General features: G+C 34.5%; 1 protein-coding gene across 10 annotated transcripts in view; it reads right to left on the reverse strand.

Annotated features, from left to right (window-relative positions):
- Nucleotides 1–965: 965 nt before the first annotated feature.
- The window catches only part of IQCB1 (IQ motif containing B1), a 64082-nt gene continuing 43213 nt past the window's right edge, over nucleotides 966–21834 (reverse strand). For all 10 annotated transcript variants that reach the window (XM_040484650.1, XM_040484653.1, XM_040484647.1 and 7 more), the window contains 5 exons: nucleotides 19803–19945; nucleotides 18152–18300; nucleotides 12592–12723; nucleotides 2811–2967; nucleotides 966–1736 (listed from right to left, as the gene is read on the reverse strand). In XM_040484650.1, the coding sequence (XP_040340584.1) occupies nucleotides 1507–1736; nucleotides 2811–2967; nucleotides 12592–12723; nucleotides 18152–18300; nucleotides 19803–19945 (811 nt within the window). In that variant the 3' untranslated portion in view covers nucleotides 966–1506. The remainder of the gene's footprint in view (nucleotides 1737–2810; nucleotides 2968–12591; nucleotides 12724–18151; nucleotides 18301–19802; nucleotides 19946–21834) is intronic.

The raw sequence follows: 21834 nt of genomic DNA on the forward strand, positions 1-21834 counted from the left end.
ACTTGGTCTTTAAGAATTTGTAAAAATTTTAGTTGATTTCTTCTTATCCAGCTACCTTTGTCTCCTGTGCTCTGCTAAAGATGAAATAGCTCATTTCACAGATATTGAGTCACATCTCTATTTACTTGGTTGTCTTGAGGCCTCAACTATCAGATAGGCTCAAGAAAAATTATTTTTGTAGATTATCTGGCATTTTTAACAGGGGAGCAACATTTTCACCTAGCTTTCTACATTCTAAGTGAAATCAGAACTTTCAACTGATTATTACAGATGAATTATGTACATTTCTTTCCCAATTATGAATAAAAATTACATTAGGATAGTGACTAGAATTTTACTAAACTTAATGTTGGAGGAATGGACATTATACTCTTTGGTCTTCCTATCCAGAAATAATGGTATTTTCACTCATTTATACAAAAAGCATCATACAGGTTCCTCATGATATTGAGTCCATGATTTGTTAAATGTTTTTAATTTAAATTCTATATTGTTACAAACACAAACAGAAGTAGCTTCTGGTACTAAAACACAATCAAAGATAAATAGGAAAATTAGAAAGTATTAGGTTGCAACCAAATAACTCTATAGGTACCTAGGATCATAACACAAAGTAAGTATTATATTTAGCTGATTTTTATAGGAGATAAGACAAAGGGAAACAGTAAGTTATACAATTCTCACAGTTTAACAGAACAAATGCATTTATCTGAAGGAATTTTTTTTGTGCTGAATACTAGGATTAAAAAAATTTTTTTTAATGTTTACTTCTTTTTGAGACTGACAGAGCGTGAGTGGCAGAGGGGCAGAGAGAGAGGGAGACACAGAATCTGAAGCAGGCTCCAGGCTCTGAGTTGTCAGCACAGAGCCTGACATGGGGCTCAAACTCACAAGCCATGAGATCATGACCTGAGGCGAAGTCAGATGCTCAACCGACTGAGCTACCCAGGCACCCTTCTTAGGACTTTTTTTTTTAATGTAGTTCTTTTAGAAATAACAAGATAGAAAATGAGTTCAAGCACTGTTTGGTAGAAAATAGTGCGGTGCCCTTCAAATGACCATTTCTTTTCCTGATCTTAATAAATTAGGCCAAGAACATACTTTTTATATTCGTAGAAACACATGCATTCTAAACAATAAGTGTGAAAAGTTGAAGTAATCCTGACAAGTTTTTGAGAATTGTTGAAAATATTTATTTAGAAAACATGTTTAGTAGGAAAACAGCAAAAACAAAAGAACTACCACATTTCATCTAACAATAGAATGCCATGCTGAGGTTAGTTCCACAATAAAAGCCATCCTAATTTGTGTGTGGCGTGGGTAATGTGGAAAAAAAAAAAAAGAGAACTGAGATAGAGGTAGAAGGTAACTCCTTGTTTACTGCCTGAAAATCTTATCTGGAGAGGAATTTCGGGAAATGAGTTAGGATAGCTCTAGTCTACTAGTATGCCAGAGGCAGAACCAATACAATCTCCTGAAATAAGTGTCATTTCTTTGGGTAGCTCCCTAAGGGGGTTTGGTTCCACCAATGAATAAAGTTCCTAATTCTACACTGAGCTCATCCTTTGGGACATCAATCTCATCTCCTTCTTCTTCCCCAAGATTCTTCCACCAGGGTGCCTGTAAATGCTTCAGAGCGGTAAGATGGGCCTGCTTGGCCTTGGCTGCCACAGGCCTGGATCTACTTAGGAAGAGCTCAGGTTCCTTCCCTTCTGCTTCCTTCAGACTTGGTGCCTCTGTAGTAAACAGAAAATAAACAGGTGAGTAGAAGAGTTATGTATCAAACAAGTAGGAATTTGGAAAGTATAGAGTTGGAACTCTGCTCTCGTAGGCAAGGGATAGGGTTCCAATTCTGAATCTATTATCATTGCTAGCTATAGATGGCATATGACTATTCATAAGTTGAAGCTGTGGCTGGCATTAACTACCCACCCCCCATACTGTGTAAAAGAAAAGAATTTAAAAAGATGTAGGTTTTTTTGGATGGTTTAAAGAACATGAATTTTTAAAATATAGCAGAACCCCATCCTATATATGAGAGGCTCAGTTCCAGCCACCCATCTATTGAAAAATAAAAAATTCACAAGTAATGGCACTAAACAGAAGACCCTGGTCCTTTCTGCTCCGTACACACGAAAAGTGTTTCATAGGTGGACTGAAATGTAGGATGAGATCTCTCCCTAAATGTATCTATGGTTGTAAAAAGCAAATGAATTAACTTTTGTGAAAACACTTCATTAAAAATTGTAAAATGGGGGCTCCTGGGTGTCTCAGTCGGTTAAGTGTCTGACTTTGGCTCAGGTCAGGATCTAGCAGTTCATGAGTTCAAGCCCCGCATCAGGCTCTGTGATGACAGCTCAGAGCCTGGAGCCTGCTTTGGATTCTGTGTCTCCCTCTCTCTCTGCCCCTCCCCTGCTCACACTCTGTCTCTCTCTCAAAAATAAACGTTAAAAAAAATTATAAAATGGCACTGTAACTACTGTCATCTACTTCTAAAATATTATCAAAAGCTTTTGAGACTACATAATGAAATTTGGCTAGTAGGGCTTAGCATCTTTATAATTAATAACTTTTGTCTAAGTTGATATCTATGAATGATAGCAAGGCTTAGAGAAATAGCCAAAAAGGAGGTTATGAGATCTGCATTATTTGAAAAGATCATGTGCTGGCATGTTCTGGATCTAGAAATTTCTGAGGACAAGAAATAGGCTAATAAACATTAAATGGTATTTTCCTTCTGAAGATTTTCAATGTCACAAAATCTTGCATAGGTTGTTCATTTTAGGATACCAAAATAAACAAGCACATACTCATTAATTGTTCAATGTTGGTGTTGATCTGAGCCATCAGAGCCTCCCTGTGCTGCTGGGCTCTCTCTTCTAGGACCCTGCCCATAAGGTAGTGTTGCAGTTGTTCTTGAGCTTGGGAATGGAGCTCTCTGCTAGTCACATCTGACATCTGAGAGCTCTGGGAAAAAAGAAGAGAAAAAATTATTACAGGAGACATGTTTCACCCAACCACTTAGCAGAGGTTCCGGAATGCTTAGCTATCTCAGCCTATCAAATGAATCTCATGATTGATTTCGACCTTGTACTCTTGTTCAAGCATTAAGTAGGTTTTTAAAATCAGCTTTATGAAAATTCAGAGGATAGTTTCTTTCTGGTATATTCCCATACCTCACTTCCTCACATACTGTAGAATTTTGGGAGAAGAGGAAAGATTAAGAGCCCTTAGTGAAAACTACAAATGGTTCGGTAAAGATACTGGCCTGGAAGAGGAATAACAAGCCCAACCCCTGTTCCAGATCCCACCTGACAGGCTTTTTATCTCACTCCCACTCCCAAACTTATCTAAACCATAATGTTATAACTGCTTCTGGTTTCACAAAACAAGGGAAAAAAATCAGCTAAAGGACCATATTCCTTTGGCTACACAGCTACTTTAAAGAGAACTTAATTAGTTTGGACAAGAATAAGAAAATCTTAACTCTGAAGCCAATCAAGCTTCTGACACCACAGCTTGCTCAAATATTCCAGTTCCTGGATCTGGGATACAGTCCCACTCCAGCTAACACTTTACTTTTCAGCCACACAATCTTAAACAGGAGCACGAGAGTATGGCTGAAGTAATACTTGTTTTTTAAATGAGAGCATGCATCAACATCATACAAAATGCATTAAAAGAGAGAGAGAGAGAGAGATCAAAGACCTAAATATGAGAGAAAATTATAAAACTCTCAGAATAAAAGGGGAAAAATCATGACATTAGGTTTGGCCATTTCTTGAATATGACACTGAAGACACAGACACAACAAAAGACAGACAAGTTGAACCTCCATCAAAATTAAGAATTTCTGTGCATCAAAGGATGCTATGAACAGAGCTGAGAGACAGAATACGAAATTTGTGTTTAATGGGTATAATTTCAGTTTTGCAAAATGAAAAACATTTTGAAGGTGAACGGTGGTGATAGTTGCACAACAATGTAAATGTATTTAATTCCACTGAGCTGTACACTTAAAAATGATTAAAATGGTAATTTTACGTTTGGTATTTTTATGTTTTATATATTTTACAATTAAAAGAAATAAATTAAAAAATAGAACCATGAGGACACACCAAACCTACTGATTCAGAATTACTTGCTGTGTATGTGTTGCTTGGGTATGTTATTTTTATAAAGGGATTACTCTCCCTTTTAAAAGAAAAGGTTTGCTTTTCTTTTCTTTTGCATTTAGGTTAATTTTTTTCTTAAACATACAGCTTTATTGAGGTAAAAGTGACATACAATTAACTACAATTATCAAAAGTGTACAATTTGGTAAGGTTTTTAAAAAATTTTTTAAGTTTATTTATTTATTTTGAGAGACAGAGACAGCACAAGTAGGAGAGGGGAAGAGAGAAGGAGAGACAGAATCCCAAGCAGGATCTGTGCTACGAGCGCAGAGCCAATGCGGGGCTCAAACCCACAACACCATGAGACTATGACCCGAGCTGAAACCAAGAGTTGGATGCTCAACAGGCTGAGCCACCCAAGTGCCCCAAATTTGGTAAGCTTTGATCTATGTATACATCTGTGAAAACCATTACCACAGTCAGGATAATGAACATCCATCACCACCAGAAGTGTCATTGCCTTTTTGTAATCCTTCATTCCCTACTTTCCCACCCCCAAATAACCACTGACTTAATTTTGTTACTTTAGAGATTACATTTTTAAAATTTATATAAATGGGGTAATTCAATGTATATTGTCTGGCTTCTTTCACATAGCATAATTATTTTGAGATTCATCTATGTTGCTGTGTGTATCTATAATTCATTCCTTTATACTGTGGACTGGTATTCCATTGTATGGATATAGAGCAACTTGTTTATCTATCTGTTGATGGATGCTTGGGTTATTTCTAGTTTTGGGCTATGAGCATTTATTTACAAATGCTTGTATGGATATATATTTCCTTTCCACTTGGATAAATACTTCAGAGTGGGATCACTGAATCATATGATGGATATACGTTTAACTTTTTAAGAAACTGCCAAACTGTTTCCAAAGGGGTTGCACTATTTTGCATTCCCATCAGCAGTGTATGAGAGAGCTACAGTTCCTTCACATGCTTGCCAAACTTTGACATGGTCAACTTTTAAAGTTCTAGACATTTTAACAGTTGTGTAAAGATCTTATTATGGTTTAAATTTGTATTTCCTTTATTGACTTATGTCAATATTTCATGTATTTGCCACAATTTCTTTGGGTGAAGTGTCTGTTAAAATCTTTTGCCTATTTAAATAAATTGCTTTGCTTTGCTTTGTTTTCTTATTGTTGAGTTTACACTCTGGATACAAGTCCTTTACCAGATACATACTTGGCAAAGATATTTTCCCAATATTTGCTTTTTAAAAAAAAATTCTATTATTGTGTCTTTCGAAGAACAGAAGTTCAAAATTTTGATGAAAACCAATTTATCAATTTTTCTTTTGTAGATTATGCTATTGTTGTTGTATTTAAGAAATTACTGCCCAACCAAAAGTATGGCTTTTCTCTAATGTTTTCTTCTAGAAGTTTTATATAATTTTAGATTTTGCATTTAAGTCTATGATCCATTTTAAGTTTTATATATGATACAGTATATGGATCCAAGTTCATGTTTTTTACATATGGATATCCAATTGTTCCAGTTTCTCCACACATTAACTGTGCACCTCTGTCAGTAATCAGGCGGCCATATATGTGGGTTTATTTTTGGATTTGATTTTGGTTCCACTGATTTATTTTTTTAAAATCTTTATATCAGTACCACAGTTTTGGCTACTACAGCTCTATAGTTCATGAAATCAGGTAGTGTTAAACCTCCAACTTTGTTCTTTTTTGTAGTTATTTTAGCCTTTCTAGGTCCTTTGCATTTCCATATGAATTTTAGAATCAGCTTGTCAATTTCTACAAAAAAAGCCTGCTGGGATTTTGATTGTACTGAATGACATTCTGTCTTGTTCCTGATTTCAGGAAAGAAGCATCCAGTCTTTCATCATTGTCAGCTGTAGATATTCTTCATCAGATAGAGGAAGTTTCTTTCTATTCCTACTTTGCTGAAATTTTTTTTGCATGTATTTATATGATGACAATTGTTTTTCCTGGTCTGTTAATATGGTGAATTACTTTAATTGATTTTCAAAGGTTAAATTAACCCCGAATCCCTGAGATAATCCCAGGATGTATTAACCTTTCAATAGATTGCTGAATTCAACTTCTTATAATTTTGTTTAGAATTTTTTCATGTATGCATGAAAAATATTGTTCTGAAGTTCTTTGCTTGTAATGTCTCTGGTTATGGTGTCAGAGTAATGCTGGTCTTATAAAATGAGCTGAGAAGTATTGCCTCCCCTTCAGTTTGGTAGAAGACTTTATATAGAATTTGCACTATTTCCTCCTTAAATTCACCAGTAAAACCAATCTTTCCCTCAAGTTTTTCCTGAGGAAAGTTTTTAACTACAATTTGTTACCTATATATATAGATACAGGGGCTATTCATTTTATCTCTTTCTTCTTCGGTAAGCTTTGTAATTCTTATCTTTAAAGGAATTTATTTCATGAGATTAATCAAATTTATTGACATATGAAGTTGTTCATAATATTCCATTATCCTTTAATATCTGTAGTATCTACAATGAGGTCACCTTTCTTATCCCTGACAGTGGTAATCTGTATCTCCTCTTTTTCCTGATTAGTCTGCCTACAAGTTTATCAATTTTATTGATCCTCTCAAATAACTGGCTTTTTGTTTTATTAAATTTTTTCTATTGTCTTTGTTTTCTATTTTATTGATTTCTCTCAAATGTTTATTATTTCCTTTCTTCTATTTACTTTGGGTTTAACTTGTCCTTTTACTAGTTACTTAATATGTAAGCTGAGGTCTTTGATTTGAACCTCCTTTTAATATAGATGGTCAGCAATATAAATTTCCCTCCAAATACTGGTTTAGAATCCGCAAGTTCAATTTTTATTTATTTATTTATTTAGTTAGTTAGTTAGTTTCAATTTAAATTCAAGCTAGTTAACATACAGAGTAGTCCTAGTCAGAAGTAGAACCCAGTGATTCATCTCTTACATATAACACCCAGTGCTCATCCCAAAAAGTGCCCTCCTTAATGCTCATCACCCATTTAACTCATCCCTCCACCCACCTGCCCTCCAGCAGCCCTGTTTGTTCTCTGTATTTAAGAGTCTCTTATGGTTTGCTTCCCTGTTTTTTATCTTATTTTTCCTTCCCTTCTCCTATGATCATCTGTTGAGTTTCTCAAATTCCATGTATAAGTGAAATCATATTATCTCTGTCTTTCTCTGACTTATTTCACATAGCATAATGCCCTCTAGTTTTATCCACATTGTTGCAAATGGCAAGATTTCATTCTTTTTCATCATTGAGTACTATTCCATTGTGTGTATATCTATATCTCTATCTATCTATCTATCTATAGATATATATACACACACATTTTCCTTATCCATTCATCAGCAAGTTCTGAAATATGCTTCCATTCAGTTTGAAATATTTTTTAATTTCCCTTTTTACTTCTTTGATCCTTTGGTTATTCAGACATGTGTTGTTTAGTTTCCAAATATTTGGGGATGATATATCTAGAGATCTTTCTGTTCTTAAATTTCAAACAATTTCATTGTGGTCAGAGAACATACTTTGTATGACTTCAGTCTTTTTCAATTTACTGACTTGTTTTATGCCACTGAACATGGTCTATCTTGGTAAATATTCTGTGTGTACAGGAGAAAAATGTGTATTCTGCTGTCATTCCATGGAGGGTTCTAAAAATGTCAACCAGATCAAGTTGTCTGATAGTGTCATTCAAGTCTACTATATTCTTGCTGCTTTTCTGCCTATTTATCCTGTAAGTTGTTTAGAAATGGGTATTGAAATCTCTATATTGTGACTTTCTCTACTTTTCATCATAGTTCTATCAGTTTTTGATTCATGCATTTTATTGTGGCTAAATATATATATAATTTATCATGTTAACCACTTTTTAAGTGTATAGTTTAGTGACATTAAATACATTCACATTGTTGTACAACCATCACCAGGGTCCATCTCCAGAACTTCTTCATCTTTCCAAACTGAAATTCCGTACCATTTAAACACTACCTCCCCATTCTCCCATCCCCCACTCCTGGACACCACCATTCATTCTATTTCCCATCTCTATTCTAGGTACTTCATTTAAGTAGAATCATACAACATTCGTTCTTTTCTGTTTGGCTTATTTCACTTAGCATAATGCCTCAAAGTTCATCTATGTTGTCTCCATATAGTTTCAAGTTCTGTTATTAGGTGCATAAACATTTAGATTCTTATGTCCTTTTGATTAATTGACCCTTTTATTATTATGAAATTGCCTTCTTTACTTCTGGTAATAATCTAGTAATAGTGCTCTGACATCTACTGTGATATTTATATAGTCATTCTAGATTTCTTTCACTAGTGTTTGCACATTTTGTTCTTTTTATTTTTTCATACTTAAAGTGTGTTTCTTGTAGTTAACATATAATCAAGTCATACTTGTTCATTTAATCTGACAATCTCTGCTTATTAATTGGGGGTATTCATACCATTTAAATTTATTATAATTATTGATACCGTTATGTTTGAGTCTATCATTTTATTATTTTTCATTTTCCCATTACTTTCTTTTATTTTTCCTCTTTTTCTGCTTTCTTTTTGATTAATCGACTATAATTGTTTCATCTCCTTTATAGGCTTATTAGCTATAACTCTTTTGTTCTTTAACTTTATTGGTAGCTTTAGGATTCAGAGTATACATCTTTAATTATCAATCCACTCACTTCACATATAGTATAAAACCTTTTCAATAGTATACATCTATTTCTCTCCTGGTTTTTATACTATTTTTGCAAAGCATTATATTTTTACATATGTTACAAACACCATTAAACATTGCTATTACTTTTGTTTCAAATAATCAACTACCTATTTTTGAAAATGAAGTTCAACTGAAACACAAGTATTTGTTTATATATTATCTAAGACTGCTTTAATCTACAGCTGCAGAGATGCATAATGATGATAAAGGCTATATGGTCTACAAAACTGGAAATATTTAATCTGTAGTATGTATTACAGAACATTTGATGACATTTTGGTTTTAAAAAAAATCAATTATGGGGTGCCTGGGTGGCTCAGTCGGTTGAGCATCCCACTTCTCACAGTTTGTGGGTTCGAACCCCGCATCAGGTTCTGTACTGACAGCTCAGAGCCTGCAGCCTGTTTCAGATTCTGTGTCTCCCTCTCTCTCTGCCCCTCCCTCACTCATGCTCTGTCTCTCAAAAATAAATAAACATTAAAAAAAATTTTTAATCAATTATATTTTATAAAGATTTAAAAGATGAGTTAAAAGTCATATATTTACCCATGTAGTTACCATTTTCAGTGCTTCTTAATTTCTTTAGGTAGAGTTGGACTTCTTGTGGTACCATTTTTAAGAGAAATCGTAAATCCTTTACAACTCGAAGGCTGTAACATTTCTGGTAGTGTGAGTATGCTGGTGACAAAGTGCTTTATCACTTGTATGTCTGAAAAAGTTATTTTGTCTTTGTTTTTAAAATAATTTTTCATAGTAAAGAATTCTACATTGACAGCTTTTTTTTTTCAATTACTTTAAAGTTATCTTCTTACTTGCATTGTTCCTGCTGAGAAATATGTCATCTGTTTTTATATGTTTTTGTTTTCTGTTTTTAAGATTTTTACTTTATTACTGATTCGAGGAATCCCATTATAATATGCCTTGGCATAGGTTTTGTTTTGTTTTTTCCCCATGTGCCTGTGCCTTCATTGGACTTGGGGGTAAATTTATAATTTGGAAAGTTTTTGGCCATTATGTTTTCTATCTTTCTTTCCTATCTTCTTCAGAAACTCCCAATTATTCATTTAATAGGCCACATGAAGACTCACAGCTCACTAATGTTCTTTTCAATTAAAAAAAATTTTTTTTGACTCATTTTGCATAGTATATACTACTATACCTTCAACTATATTAATCTTATTCATCCATGTCTCATCTGCTATTAATGATCTAGTGCATTTTTCATATCACACATTGAAATTTTTACCTCTAGAAGTTTGATTTGGGTATATTTTATATCTTCCACATCTCCACTTAAAATCTGAACATATGGAATATAGTTATAATAATAACTCTTAATGTCCTTCTCTGCTAATTCTAACATCTGTGTAATCTCTAGAGTGGTTTAAGTGTCCTCCTCATTATGGGTCATGTTTTCCTGCCTCTATATATGCTTATTAATCTTTGAATGCAAGACATTGTAACTTTTACCTTGTTGAGTGCTAGTTATTTTGGTATTTCTAAAAATCTTGAGGCTTTTTCTGAGATGTGGTTAAATTACATAAAATTTTTTTGGTATTTTTGGCTCTTGCTTTTATGATTTGTTTGGCAGAATGCATCAGTATATACTATTTACTTTCTACTACTAAGACAAGACCTTCCTGAGTATTCTTACCGATGCCCTGTGGATTAAGTTTTTCTAGTCTGTTTGATGGGAACATGCACTATGGACCTGTGTTGAGTACCAGGCACTGTTCTCTTTTATCTTTTAAGATGACTGTTTCCTTGGCCTTGGGTAGTTTCCTTATATACATGTACTAATCAGAATTCTGAAATATACTCAAGGGAACATTCTCCAGATATCTGGGGTTCTCTTTGTATCTCCTTTTACTCCGGTACTCTGTCCTATGAAATCTAGCTACCTTGTTCTCCTCAGACTCTCAGTTTCATCTCCTCAGCATGGGATTCCAAAGAGCTCCTCCTTTGTTCCTCCTCCTTATGCTGTGACCTAGAAACTCTCTCAGGGTAATAAGCTAGGGTCATCATATGGCTCACTCTGGTCCCTCTCAGGAATTACTAATTTTTATTGTTTGATGTCCATGGTCTTGGAAACTATTGTTTCATGTATTTCATCATGTATTTCATCTCTACCCGCACCCCCCCCCCCCCCCCCCCGTTGTTTCAGGCAGGAAGTAAATCCAGTCCCTTTTACCCCATCTTCCCTCTCAGGAATTACTAACCTTCACTGTCTGATGCCCACTGACTTGAAAACCATTGTTTCACGTTTTTTATCTCCCCCCCCCCCCCCCCCCACCGCCAGTTGTTTCGGGCAGTGAGTAAATTCTGTCCCTGTTCCTAAATCTTGGATAGAAGCAGAAGTCAGAACTTTTTTCTATTGTCTACCTCTATGTGGTAACCACAGAGGGCCAGAAATACAAGGGCAGGCTTGTCATCTTTTTTTTTCACAGGCCTACATTAGTTTGTGAATTCTTAAATTCAGATTAGTAGGCAGGAAAAGTAGGAGTCCTTACTTATGCCTCCTCAACTGAGCCTTGCTGTCGAATTCTGCTTTTACCAATGTTCTGTTCCAGTGGTAATCTATCAGATACATGCTCAGCTATAACATGTTAGTCCTCTAATTCCTATTTATAATGGTCTTTCTGTTTTTTTATATTTTGTTTTTTTTTTGTTTTCTTTTGCATAAGGCTCTTTAGTTTTGGGAGCTCTGGAAGAATGAAAGGGTGAATGATAGGACTACCTAACATTATTCTTAGCCTCTAACATTAGTCACCCAGAACCTTCAGATTTTAGAAAGAGGGAGAACGTGTGTGTATGTGGGGAGGAGGGGGTAGAGAGGAGGGAGAAACAGAACCCAGAGACAAACGATGGAAGCACAAGAAAACGGATGTGAAAAGTATGCAAGTGGTACCTTCATGAGTGGTTATTAGTTTGAGTGAGGGCAATAAGCATTCTGATTGGCTGAAATGTATAATCTCCCAACTTTCCTCATAAAATTAGTGAAGTGTGGAAGTATGGGAGAAACATCAAGAAAAGAGAAAGTGAGCGTGATTGGCAGAAGTATAGGTCATTAAAATTAATGACAGGGTGGTGAATCACTCTAAAAGCAGAAAGGAAAATGATCTTCAAAAACATATAGGAGTATAAGGTCAAGAACTCAGAAGGGAGAAGCAAATAACACCTGATATGTAGTACTGTGGTTACAGAAAGTAAAAGATATGGACATTTCTATTGGGAGAAAGGTGTTAGCAGTATTACAGTAATAAAATCATAAGAGGCAAACAGCCAACTGTTTTATAATATTGGCTCCTGGAGTTTCATTAATAGCAGATGTCAGTTTCCACATGTATGTGTTATGTGTTTGGGTATATATGTTAACAACGAATATTTACTGACTGGAAGCTATATATACTCTTTGTGGAAGCTTCAACATAGTTTTATGCACTATTGCAAAAAAAAAAAAAAGCAATGACCATGTTTTGCTGATACACTATGCAAGATGACTGAATTGAAGCAGTCTCCTTCGTTATTGACTATACGATGGCACATGTAATTATAAGACTCCTTAACTCTATGGTAAAGCCACTGTATTACCTTTTACCAATAAAAAATGCACAAACACATATAATACACTACTTTGTTGGTGAATATCATGCACTGGCAAAAAGTAACACTGATTATCAATGCACAGAAGCCTGCATACCGGATGTCTTTGGAGATAGTCATCCACTTGTTGCTTCAGTTTAACTCTGCGTGCATCAGTGAGGTCTTGAAGTCCTTGCCAAGGAGCAAACAGTTTCTTTTTCTTATGACACTTTGCTAGGAATTTAAGAGTCTGGGGCAAAAAAAGAGTTGTAATTTTTCATTCCTAACTAATAGAACTATTTTCTTTTACAACATACAGCAGCAAACATATTACAAGTTATTAACTCTGAGTGTGTATGAGGAGAGGGATGGGATTGTGATGGGAGTGAGGGAGGACAATGATTTTTTAATGATATTTTCTTGGAGTGTTTTAATCTTTTACAAGGATATATTCATGTATTATTTGTATACAAAGCAACAAAGAGGAAAAAATAGGAAATGAGTTCTCATCTCAATTCTAGTCCCTTATAAACTGTATGATTTGAGACATAGTATAGTAAGCAATCAGGAGGAAAAAACTGGAAGTAAGCTCTTGTCTCAATACTTGTCCCTTATAAACTGTGTATGATTTTGGGCAAGTCACTTGATCTCTACAGAAAGGGATCTAGGTCTATAGAAAAGACACCCCAATTCTACTTAGACTACAAGAATGTGAGGATCAAAGGGATAGTATGTACGAAAAAGCCTGGTAAATGAGGAAATACTGTAAAATTATAAAGTAGGGGGCTACTGACAAAAGTACTTTCTTAATTTTCTTTCTCATGTCCTTCAGAAAGAATTCCTGGTAAAACAAGAAGTCTTAAAACAGGCAAGATTTGGAAACAAATTTGAAATTATTCTGGCCAATTTTTTTCACTCTTCTCCCCTCCTTGTATTATTTATTTCATCAAAGTTACATATTCACATTGCCTTAAGGAAAAGGTTGGCAAATTATGGCCCACAGACCAAAGCCAGCCTGCTGTGTCTTTTTGTATGGCTTAAAAGTTAAAAATGGTTTGTACTTTTATATGTTTAAAAAGAATATACTGACATGAAAATTATATGAAATTCAAAATTCATTGTCTACAAATAAGATATTATTGATGTTTCATGCTTGCTTATGTATTGTTTTCAGCTTCCTCTGTACTATAACTATAGAGCTGAACAGTTGCAAGACTGCATGGCTCACAAAGTATAAAATATTTTACTATTCAGTGCTTTCCAGAAAAAAAAATCATTGATATAATTCTACTGTTTAATGTGGCAGTTTTATAAGAATTATTATAAAAAAAAACAACTACAGCTCTCTGCTCCCGCCCTCAAAGACAACTTTAACTCTTCCAGCTTCTTCTTTTGATGTTTATCTTCATCTACTTTTCTGCAATTTTTCAAGTATGGGTATTATCTATCCACCTTCTTCTATAGCAGATAAGGATTTAGCTTAGCTCTCTTTCATTGCTTGCCCTCCCACATATTTTCCACATCCCCAAACATCCAGTATTATTGTAATTGATTTAGTTAAATCAATGTGCAGTGCTTACATAATTATAACTACAAAAAGGTCATTCAATTTTGAACCATATAGTATATGATTACTTTTCCTCTCTTGCACATTTTTTATTTTCTGTAGAATAAATAAGTGTGTTGTTTTCCAATGACTACTTTTCTATGTACTTACCCCTGATCATGCATCTAAACTCTGTCCTAATGCTTACTTAATACATTAAAACATATCAGGCATTCTATCAAATTTGTTTTCTGGGATATACATTTTCTGGAGCTTTCTGACCTGCTCAAAACTGGATTGTCTGTTCTCTATGCCTGATGCATGTCATCCTGAGATCTCCATTCACCATCATCTTAGCGACTCCTTTTCATCTTTCCTTTACACGTTACTATATTCCACATTGTCTTTTTTCTTGTTTTAGAGACTTTGTGATACGTGAAAATTCTTTAGTTTACCCTTATCTTTAACTGATGGTGCAGATGATATAGAATTCTAGTAGGAAATCCTTTTCCCTCCAAAATGTAACAGCCTTACTCCAATATATTTTAGCTTCCAATGTTGCTACTGAGAAGTATGTGTGTCCCCAGTGTAGTTCACAGTAATGTAAAATAAATGTGGGTGTATTTCTGTCCTTGTTTTAGACATTTAGTTAGCCCTTTTAATCTAAAACTAATGACACTGAGTTCTGGGAAATACTGAATTATTTGATTTCCTCTCCTCAGGTTTTTTTCTGTTCTTTGTTTCAAATGTTTGAATATTTGACTTCCTGGACTGGTTTTCTTTTCTTTTTGCCCTGCTCTCTGGATTTCCTAATTTTTTCCCCCTAGTCTTTTTATTATGTCTTTCATTTTTTCTTCTGCCAATTTTTCTTCTATTTGTTCCCCTTTATATAGCACCCTGGTTTTGTTTCATGCATTATCTTCTCTTAGCTCTGAGGAATTACCAGATTTTTAAAAAGTCTTCTTATCCCTTCAATATCTCTATTTCCACCAAGTAGTTTTATTGTTTGTTTTGGCTTCAGCTTTCCTCAGATATTCAGTGACACTTTGAGCTGATATTTAAGAGTGAAAACTAAGAAGTTGTTAGAAATTCTGGGCTGGTGGGTAGGCCTTATCTACTGTGTATTTTAATATAAAACTACTGAACTGGGCTGTTTCTTTGTGGAGTACCCCATCGTGAGCATACTTGTAACTCTTCTCAGATTTCCCAAAGAAAATATTCTCAATCTACTGTTTGCAAGAGATAAGCCTGGCTGATGGCACACAGGGACCTGAGGGCGTGGTGAACAGAGCTGGAAGTATTCTCACTCACTATATAAAATTTCCCTAATATCCCTGTTTTTAGTATGTTACTGGAGCCTTCAACTGTGCTTGCATCCTCCTGTTAAGAGACCCTCTCCCTTGTATTGTTCCCTTTACTTGATTCTTCTTCCTTGCTTCTCCTTCTCTCTCTCTTCTACCTCCTGCTATTAGCTGGGAACATCAGAGTAAAGGTACCAGAACAGAGGAATTTCTGTCCCTAGATCAAAAAAGCCCACCTTAACCTTTTATTTCTTCATTCTTTGCCACTTGAGGACTCTCTGAAATTGTTATTTATCTTCCAGTTTTTATTTATTTTCTCAACTGCTAAGGGTTTCTCTGAGTGTTTTTGTGGTCAGTCTGTGATGGATTTGTATAATAGTGCAAAGTACTTTTCTGCTATAATTAAGTAGCAAGCACTACTATCATTCTGGCTCCAGAGACCAGACACCATCAACCATCACCTTCCTTCTAACTTTCTTAAGAGATGAGAAAGCAAGAGAAGAAAATCATGGAGCTGTTAAAAGGGAAAATGCAGCTAACTCTTCAAACTTAATTTCAACACTATACCACTACAAAGAACTCCCACTTATTATCTGGGTTAAAAATGTGTAATTTGAAATTAGCAAGTTTACATAGGGTTTTTTCAATTTCTAATTACATGAGAAACAATGCCTCTCCTTTTGCAAAAAAATAAGGAAGGGAGACAGGCAAAACATAGTTCTGGCCTTTTCCTGCCAAAAACACTAAAAAGCAGCTCCTCCCAAAGGACAAGTTCAAGGAAATGATATTCCTACTACTTTCAGTGAAACTAATTAATTATTCCTTTTTTTTCTTACTAAGATCAATAGTAGTGCTAATAAAAATATAATGGAAGTCACATATGTAATTTTAAACTTTCTAGTAGCCATATAAAAAAAGTAAAAGGAACAGTCAAAATTAATATTTTGCAAATACTGAGCTATATAAACATACTATATATAACTCAATATATGTAAAAGATATTGGCACTTCAACATATATTCAATATAAAAATTATTAATGAAGTATTTTACACTCTCATACTAAGTCTTCAAAATGTGGTCTTTTACACTTATGGCACATGCAAATTTTGACTAGCTGCATGTCAAGTGCTCAGTACTCACATGTAGTTAGTGGGTACTGTATTGGACATAGTCTATACACAGGTCTTTAGTATGTCTTAAAAAAGGATGCTTTGAAATGTAGTGAAATGTGTTGTTTACTGACCACTGATTGCCTTATCCTAATTTTCTCTACTACTTTCATTTCCCTCTCTGTACTTCATAATGATTTGTTTCTCTTTTCCCTCTTTGAAAGGAATTCTCTTCCTACCTTTTCTATTTTTGGCTAGTTTTGCTTTGACTTCACCATTATTTCTAGTAGTGAGCTGCAAAGAACAAAACATGACCTTGACCCATCCCTTTTTGTCTTACAATGGAGACTTGTATTCCTTCTTTTGGGTGGGGGAGACATGAGGCAGATATGACTAATCTTTTTCCTTTTATGCCAAAAAAAAAAATTGTGAAAGCCAAAATGACTTTGCCTTCATAGCTGTCAGATATCCTCCTCTATAACGACCTCTGTGCTTCTTTCTTTAAGGAACGGTGGACAAACTGGGGTACCTCATTTTAGAGTACAGGATCCTTTTATAAAATATTGGGCTTATCTAAATTGTCAAAGTAGTAATTCAATTTCATAAGGTCCTAGTTGATTCTCTGACAGAAAAGAATTTAAAAAGGAGGAAGCCATGAGATAAAAAGTACTAGAAAGCACCCAAGTGTTCCTCCCCTAAAAGAAGTATCTCCAACATGGATATCCATAGGTTCTTAGATGGCCTTATGTAGCAGAGGGTAAAAAGCATGTGTGAGTGTTGTTTGGTGATGGTATAGGATTGTTTGTTTCAGACAGAGCCTGACATCACCCAAAAAGTCTGAGGAAGAAGGGGGCAACAGAAATCTACCTACTTCTCTTTCCTTACTTACTTTTTCCTATTTTTTTTAGTACTTACTCTTTCCTATTTTTTAAAGAGTGGTTTTTAATTATCTTTGTAAGAAGTTAATCATGGAGAATTAACAAAGAGACTATTCAAAATTTATCACTGTAAAAAACTGAAATTAACCTAAAATTCAACAATAAAGTATCATAAAGATAACTGCTATAGACCCGAAATCCTATAGACCTGAAAGTTAACAGGTATAAGCAAATAACAGATGTTAGGAAAATTGGTCACTGAATGAAATAAATAGCCTGTTTGCTATACTTTTCCAAGGCAATAAAATATTACTATGCTCCAGATAAATCTCAGGAAAATTATCAATTAAGAACACCATTCTATAATTCAAGAATTACAGTGATCCAATTATATCTAATATAGATATAATTATCTGTGCTGAACTGGTACAGGCTTTGCACTTTATAAAATACTTTCCCAAAAATCAGGTCATCTGACTCACATAACAAGCGAAAAAGGTACGGTAAACATCCATTCATATACCAAGCACATGCTGAAGGCTGACAACAATAAATAAGAGTTCCTTACCCTTCAGGAAGTCACAGGCCAAGAAAGAAAAAAAAAAAAACGAACAAATAACACTGCAGTATGATAAATGATGTTCAAGGTTCAATGGAAGTACTAAGGACTGGGTGTCTAAATCAGTTTGTCCAGTGGTAAAGAGGTTCTTATTTTATAGAGGAAGAAACTAAGACTCAGAAAAGCTCCGTGACTAGACTTTACAGCAGGTATATCCAAGGTCAGGTTTGAATCCATGTTTTTGCCTCCTAATCCAGTAATCTTTTTACTACATTAGACTCACTGCTCTCTGAAGTGTGACAGCTGCTTTATACTCCGTGAGAGATGGCCTCTGTTGGCGAAAAATTTTCCTTTCCCTGTACCCTCTCCAGTGTTTCTGGATAATCAATGCTGATTTCTCTTCTATTTCCCGATTATGTTTTTCCACCTGACCTAGAAAGATGACACACACTATTACAACATACTCAATTACTATGCTTTCTCAAGTTCTGGAATCAGGACAATGATAATAACAACAATCTTATGGTCTTTTTATTTGTTTCTTTAAATATTGTTCATTAATTTCCCCAATTTTATTATTTTACAGTAGTTCTAACATAGTAGGAAAAAAAAAACTCCAAAAGCTTTCTCAGATTATGTCGCTTCTTTTAGAGAAAAGATTCATATAATTTTTTTGTGGCAAAGTAATGAGAAAAGGGTTAATATTAATAATCCAATAATAAGAATATTTAGAAAAAAGAATCCCAAGTACATAGTAGGAATTCAATCCATACCACGAGAGGGAAAAGGCAAAATGTGTATATGTATTAACTACTCTGTGTACTTCTAAATTTCTCTTATCTACAGATGACTTTTTTTTTTCCTTTCTCAGACTCGTTGTACGTGAGAAAGAACTCTAGGGCGTCTCACAGATGGGAAATTGAGTGGATTGTTGGTGCCATTATCTGAGAAGGGGAATACAGGGAGAGGAAATTGGTGGGGGAAGTGGGGAGATAATGACTAGTTTTAGGATGCCTGTGGATATCTAAGTAAAGCTATCCAATAGAGAACTGGCTACAGAGCTGTGCAGTCCAATATAGTTGACACTAACCACAAATAGCTACTTTAAATAAAGCGAAATTAAAGATTCATGTGCTTGCATGCACTAACCATATTTCAAGTACTCAATGGTCATGTCTAGCCAGTGGGAACCATATTAAACAGTGCAAATAAAGAACATTTCATTTTGTAAAAAGGTTTATTAGGAAGTGCTGGTTTAGAGCTTGGGAGGGTGAAGATGCAAACAAGATCTGAATGTTCACTCAGCTGGTAGTTGAAGCTATAGTTACGGATAAGATACTGCAGAAAGAGCAACATGAGAGTGAGGAGTAAAGATGGAACACTATGAAACATTTATATTTAAGGGAAAAAATGAGAAATAAGAGGGTAGTGGAGAACACTGGGAGTGAGTGGTAGGAGGGGAAGGGGAAGAACAAAAACAATCTTAAAACCATTCCAATCCCCAGACTGTAATATTAATCTCAGTTTAGTGTATCAAAGGTGGTAAGATGTCACAAGGTTTATACTGGTGTATGAGTAAAGTTCAGATGCCAGAATGTAGCAATATTCAAACTCCTTACTTAGGGTCAAGGGGATTCTTTCTCTATGTCTCTGAAAGCTATCTTTAAAGCTATCACATATTTTTATGTTTCACTAATTTATCCAAAAGATATGAAAACTAGTTGAGAGACTGCTCATCATCAATAATAGGCCTTAATCAGAAAAAATAGTAACTTTTCTTTTTGACTTGAGATTTAACAAGGTTTACCTGGAAAAGGGAGAAACAGGGAAACAGTCCAAATTAAAAGAAAAAAAAAATCAGGTAGTGGGAAATCTGGCTCATTAAAAGATGCTTTAAATATTTTTACACTTAGAAAATTGACATTGCCACACACCTGGATGAACTATTTCAAGCATACTCAGCCGTAATTCTCGGGACAGTCTCATGGCTCTCTGTCTTTGAATGTGCAACTGTAATCTGCGATCCTCTTCTTCTTTCTGCCTTTTTAGCTTTAGTAAGATCTTGCTTCGTTTAGATCTGTGACAGAAACAATAAGTAACTTATACATAATTTTTTCATAAATGATACACCCATTTAAGAAGTATATGAAAAAATGTTTAACCTCACTAGTAATTATATATATGCAGCCTTGTTACAACTGTAACAAGTTGAAAACAATAGGGAACTGGATAAATTACTGGCTCATTCACTGAACAGGAGTCTATGAATAAAAAGATAAAAAATTCAAAATTTTCCAAATTTAGCAACTTGGGAAAAGACCCAAATCTAGTTTCAAGTAAAAATAAAATCAGGATAGGGGCACCTGGGTGGCACAGTCGGTTAAGCGTCCGACTTCAGCCAGGTCACGATCTCGCGGTCCATGAGTTCGAGCCCCGCGTCGGGCTCTGGGCTGATGGCTCAGAGCCTGGAGCCTGCTTCCGATTCTGTGTCTCCCTCTCTCTCTGCCCCTCCCCTGTTCATGCTCTGTCTCTCTCTGTCCCAAAAATAAATAAAAAACGTTGAAAAAAAATTAAAAAAAAAATAAAAAAATAAAAATAAATAAAATCAGGATATAGAAAACATTCCAAATTGTGTTAAAAATACATATTACATATATTTAAAAAAATTCAATAGCAATTTTAACTGCACGAAATGATTATGAATGATTTTTATTTTCTTCATGTTTATCTATTTCTCAATTATTGACTAATAACATTTATTATTAGAACCAATTATGAAATTTTCATGTGGCCACAAATACTTAATTAGTATTTGTATATTATCTGCTTTTATTCACCAAAATTTGTCCTTAGCCATTTCTGTCCAGTTTGCTTCCTATATCACTATGCAAGGAGATCACAAGTATTAACCTATAATAAATATACTCAAAATGCTTCCAGATACCCACAGAAAGAGAAATCAAAAAAGGATTAAGAAGAGACAAATACATTATTTATTTTACTTCTATAGACTTAATTTGCTTGTGCCTCACTCAAAAGCATTTGTTCTTAGATTCTTTTTCCAGAAATGAGGTACCTTGGCTATAGCTTTGTAGACAGGCAGACTTCAAAATGGTATAGTTATTGAGAGTTACAATGGTTTTTAATTCAGTTTCTTTTGGAAAAGGAAAAACAAGAATAAAGCAATTTAAAAATCTCTTAAAACAGAAGAGGAAAACTCACAAAATTATTCTGATAAAATTTTTTGTGTGTGATTTTTGCTTATTTTCTTAGTATTCCCTAACTGCTACCAATTACAACTTAAGGGTTTTTTCTAGTTGTACACTTTGTCAAGAGTCAAAGGTCTGTTTCAAAATGTCTTTCTTATTACCCTATTAAGAAAGGTAGAGAAGACCTCAAGTTCATGTGTGCCAAAAGGAGAAGGGGTTCTAGAGAGGATGTAGGGTTAGCTAAATAGTTTCTAAGTGTCTTTTCCTCTTTCCAAAATTTGGAAATGAAGTAAGGGGTCTTTACGTTCTCAAACAATGCTGATGTAAACTTGCCTCTCCTATAGAACTCTCCCTGAAAAATTGTGGGTTGTATACAGCATATAAGTAAGGACGTTTTGCCCTTTACCTACTTACGGAGGATAAAAGAGAACAACTGTCCCTAAACAAAATCTCCTTTTAAACTGTCTAATTGTTTATAGATTATCATCTTTAACATTGCATTATTATTTTAAATTTACTATTAGTATGAGAAACCTAGTAATCATTAAAACTGAATTGCTAGGACATTTAATCTGTCAGAAAACTGTGTCTGGGTAAAAGCTTAAGCATACAGGCTATAAAATATGGCAAAAATGAAAAGATTATGGTGTGTGCAGAAGTAAAACACAGAAATATAGTAGAAAAGTGAGGTTCAGTGATTGAAATGACAAATGATAAATATGTGTTTCTGGATTCACATGCTTTATTCATGTTTGAA

This window comes from Herpailurus yagouaroundi, unplaced genomic scaffold (assembly GCF_014898765.1).
Source record: "Herpailurus yagouaroundi ecotype Mexico unplaced genomic scaffold, PumYag 162, whole genome shotgun sequence".
NCBI lineage: Eukaryota > Metazoa > Chordata > Mammalia > Carnivora > Felidae > Herpailurus > Herpailurus yagouaroundi.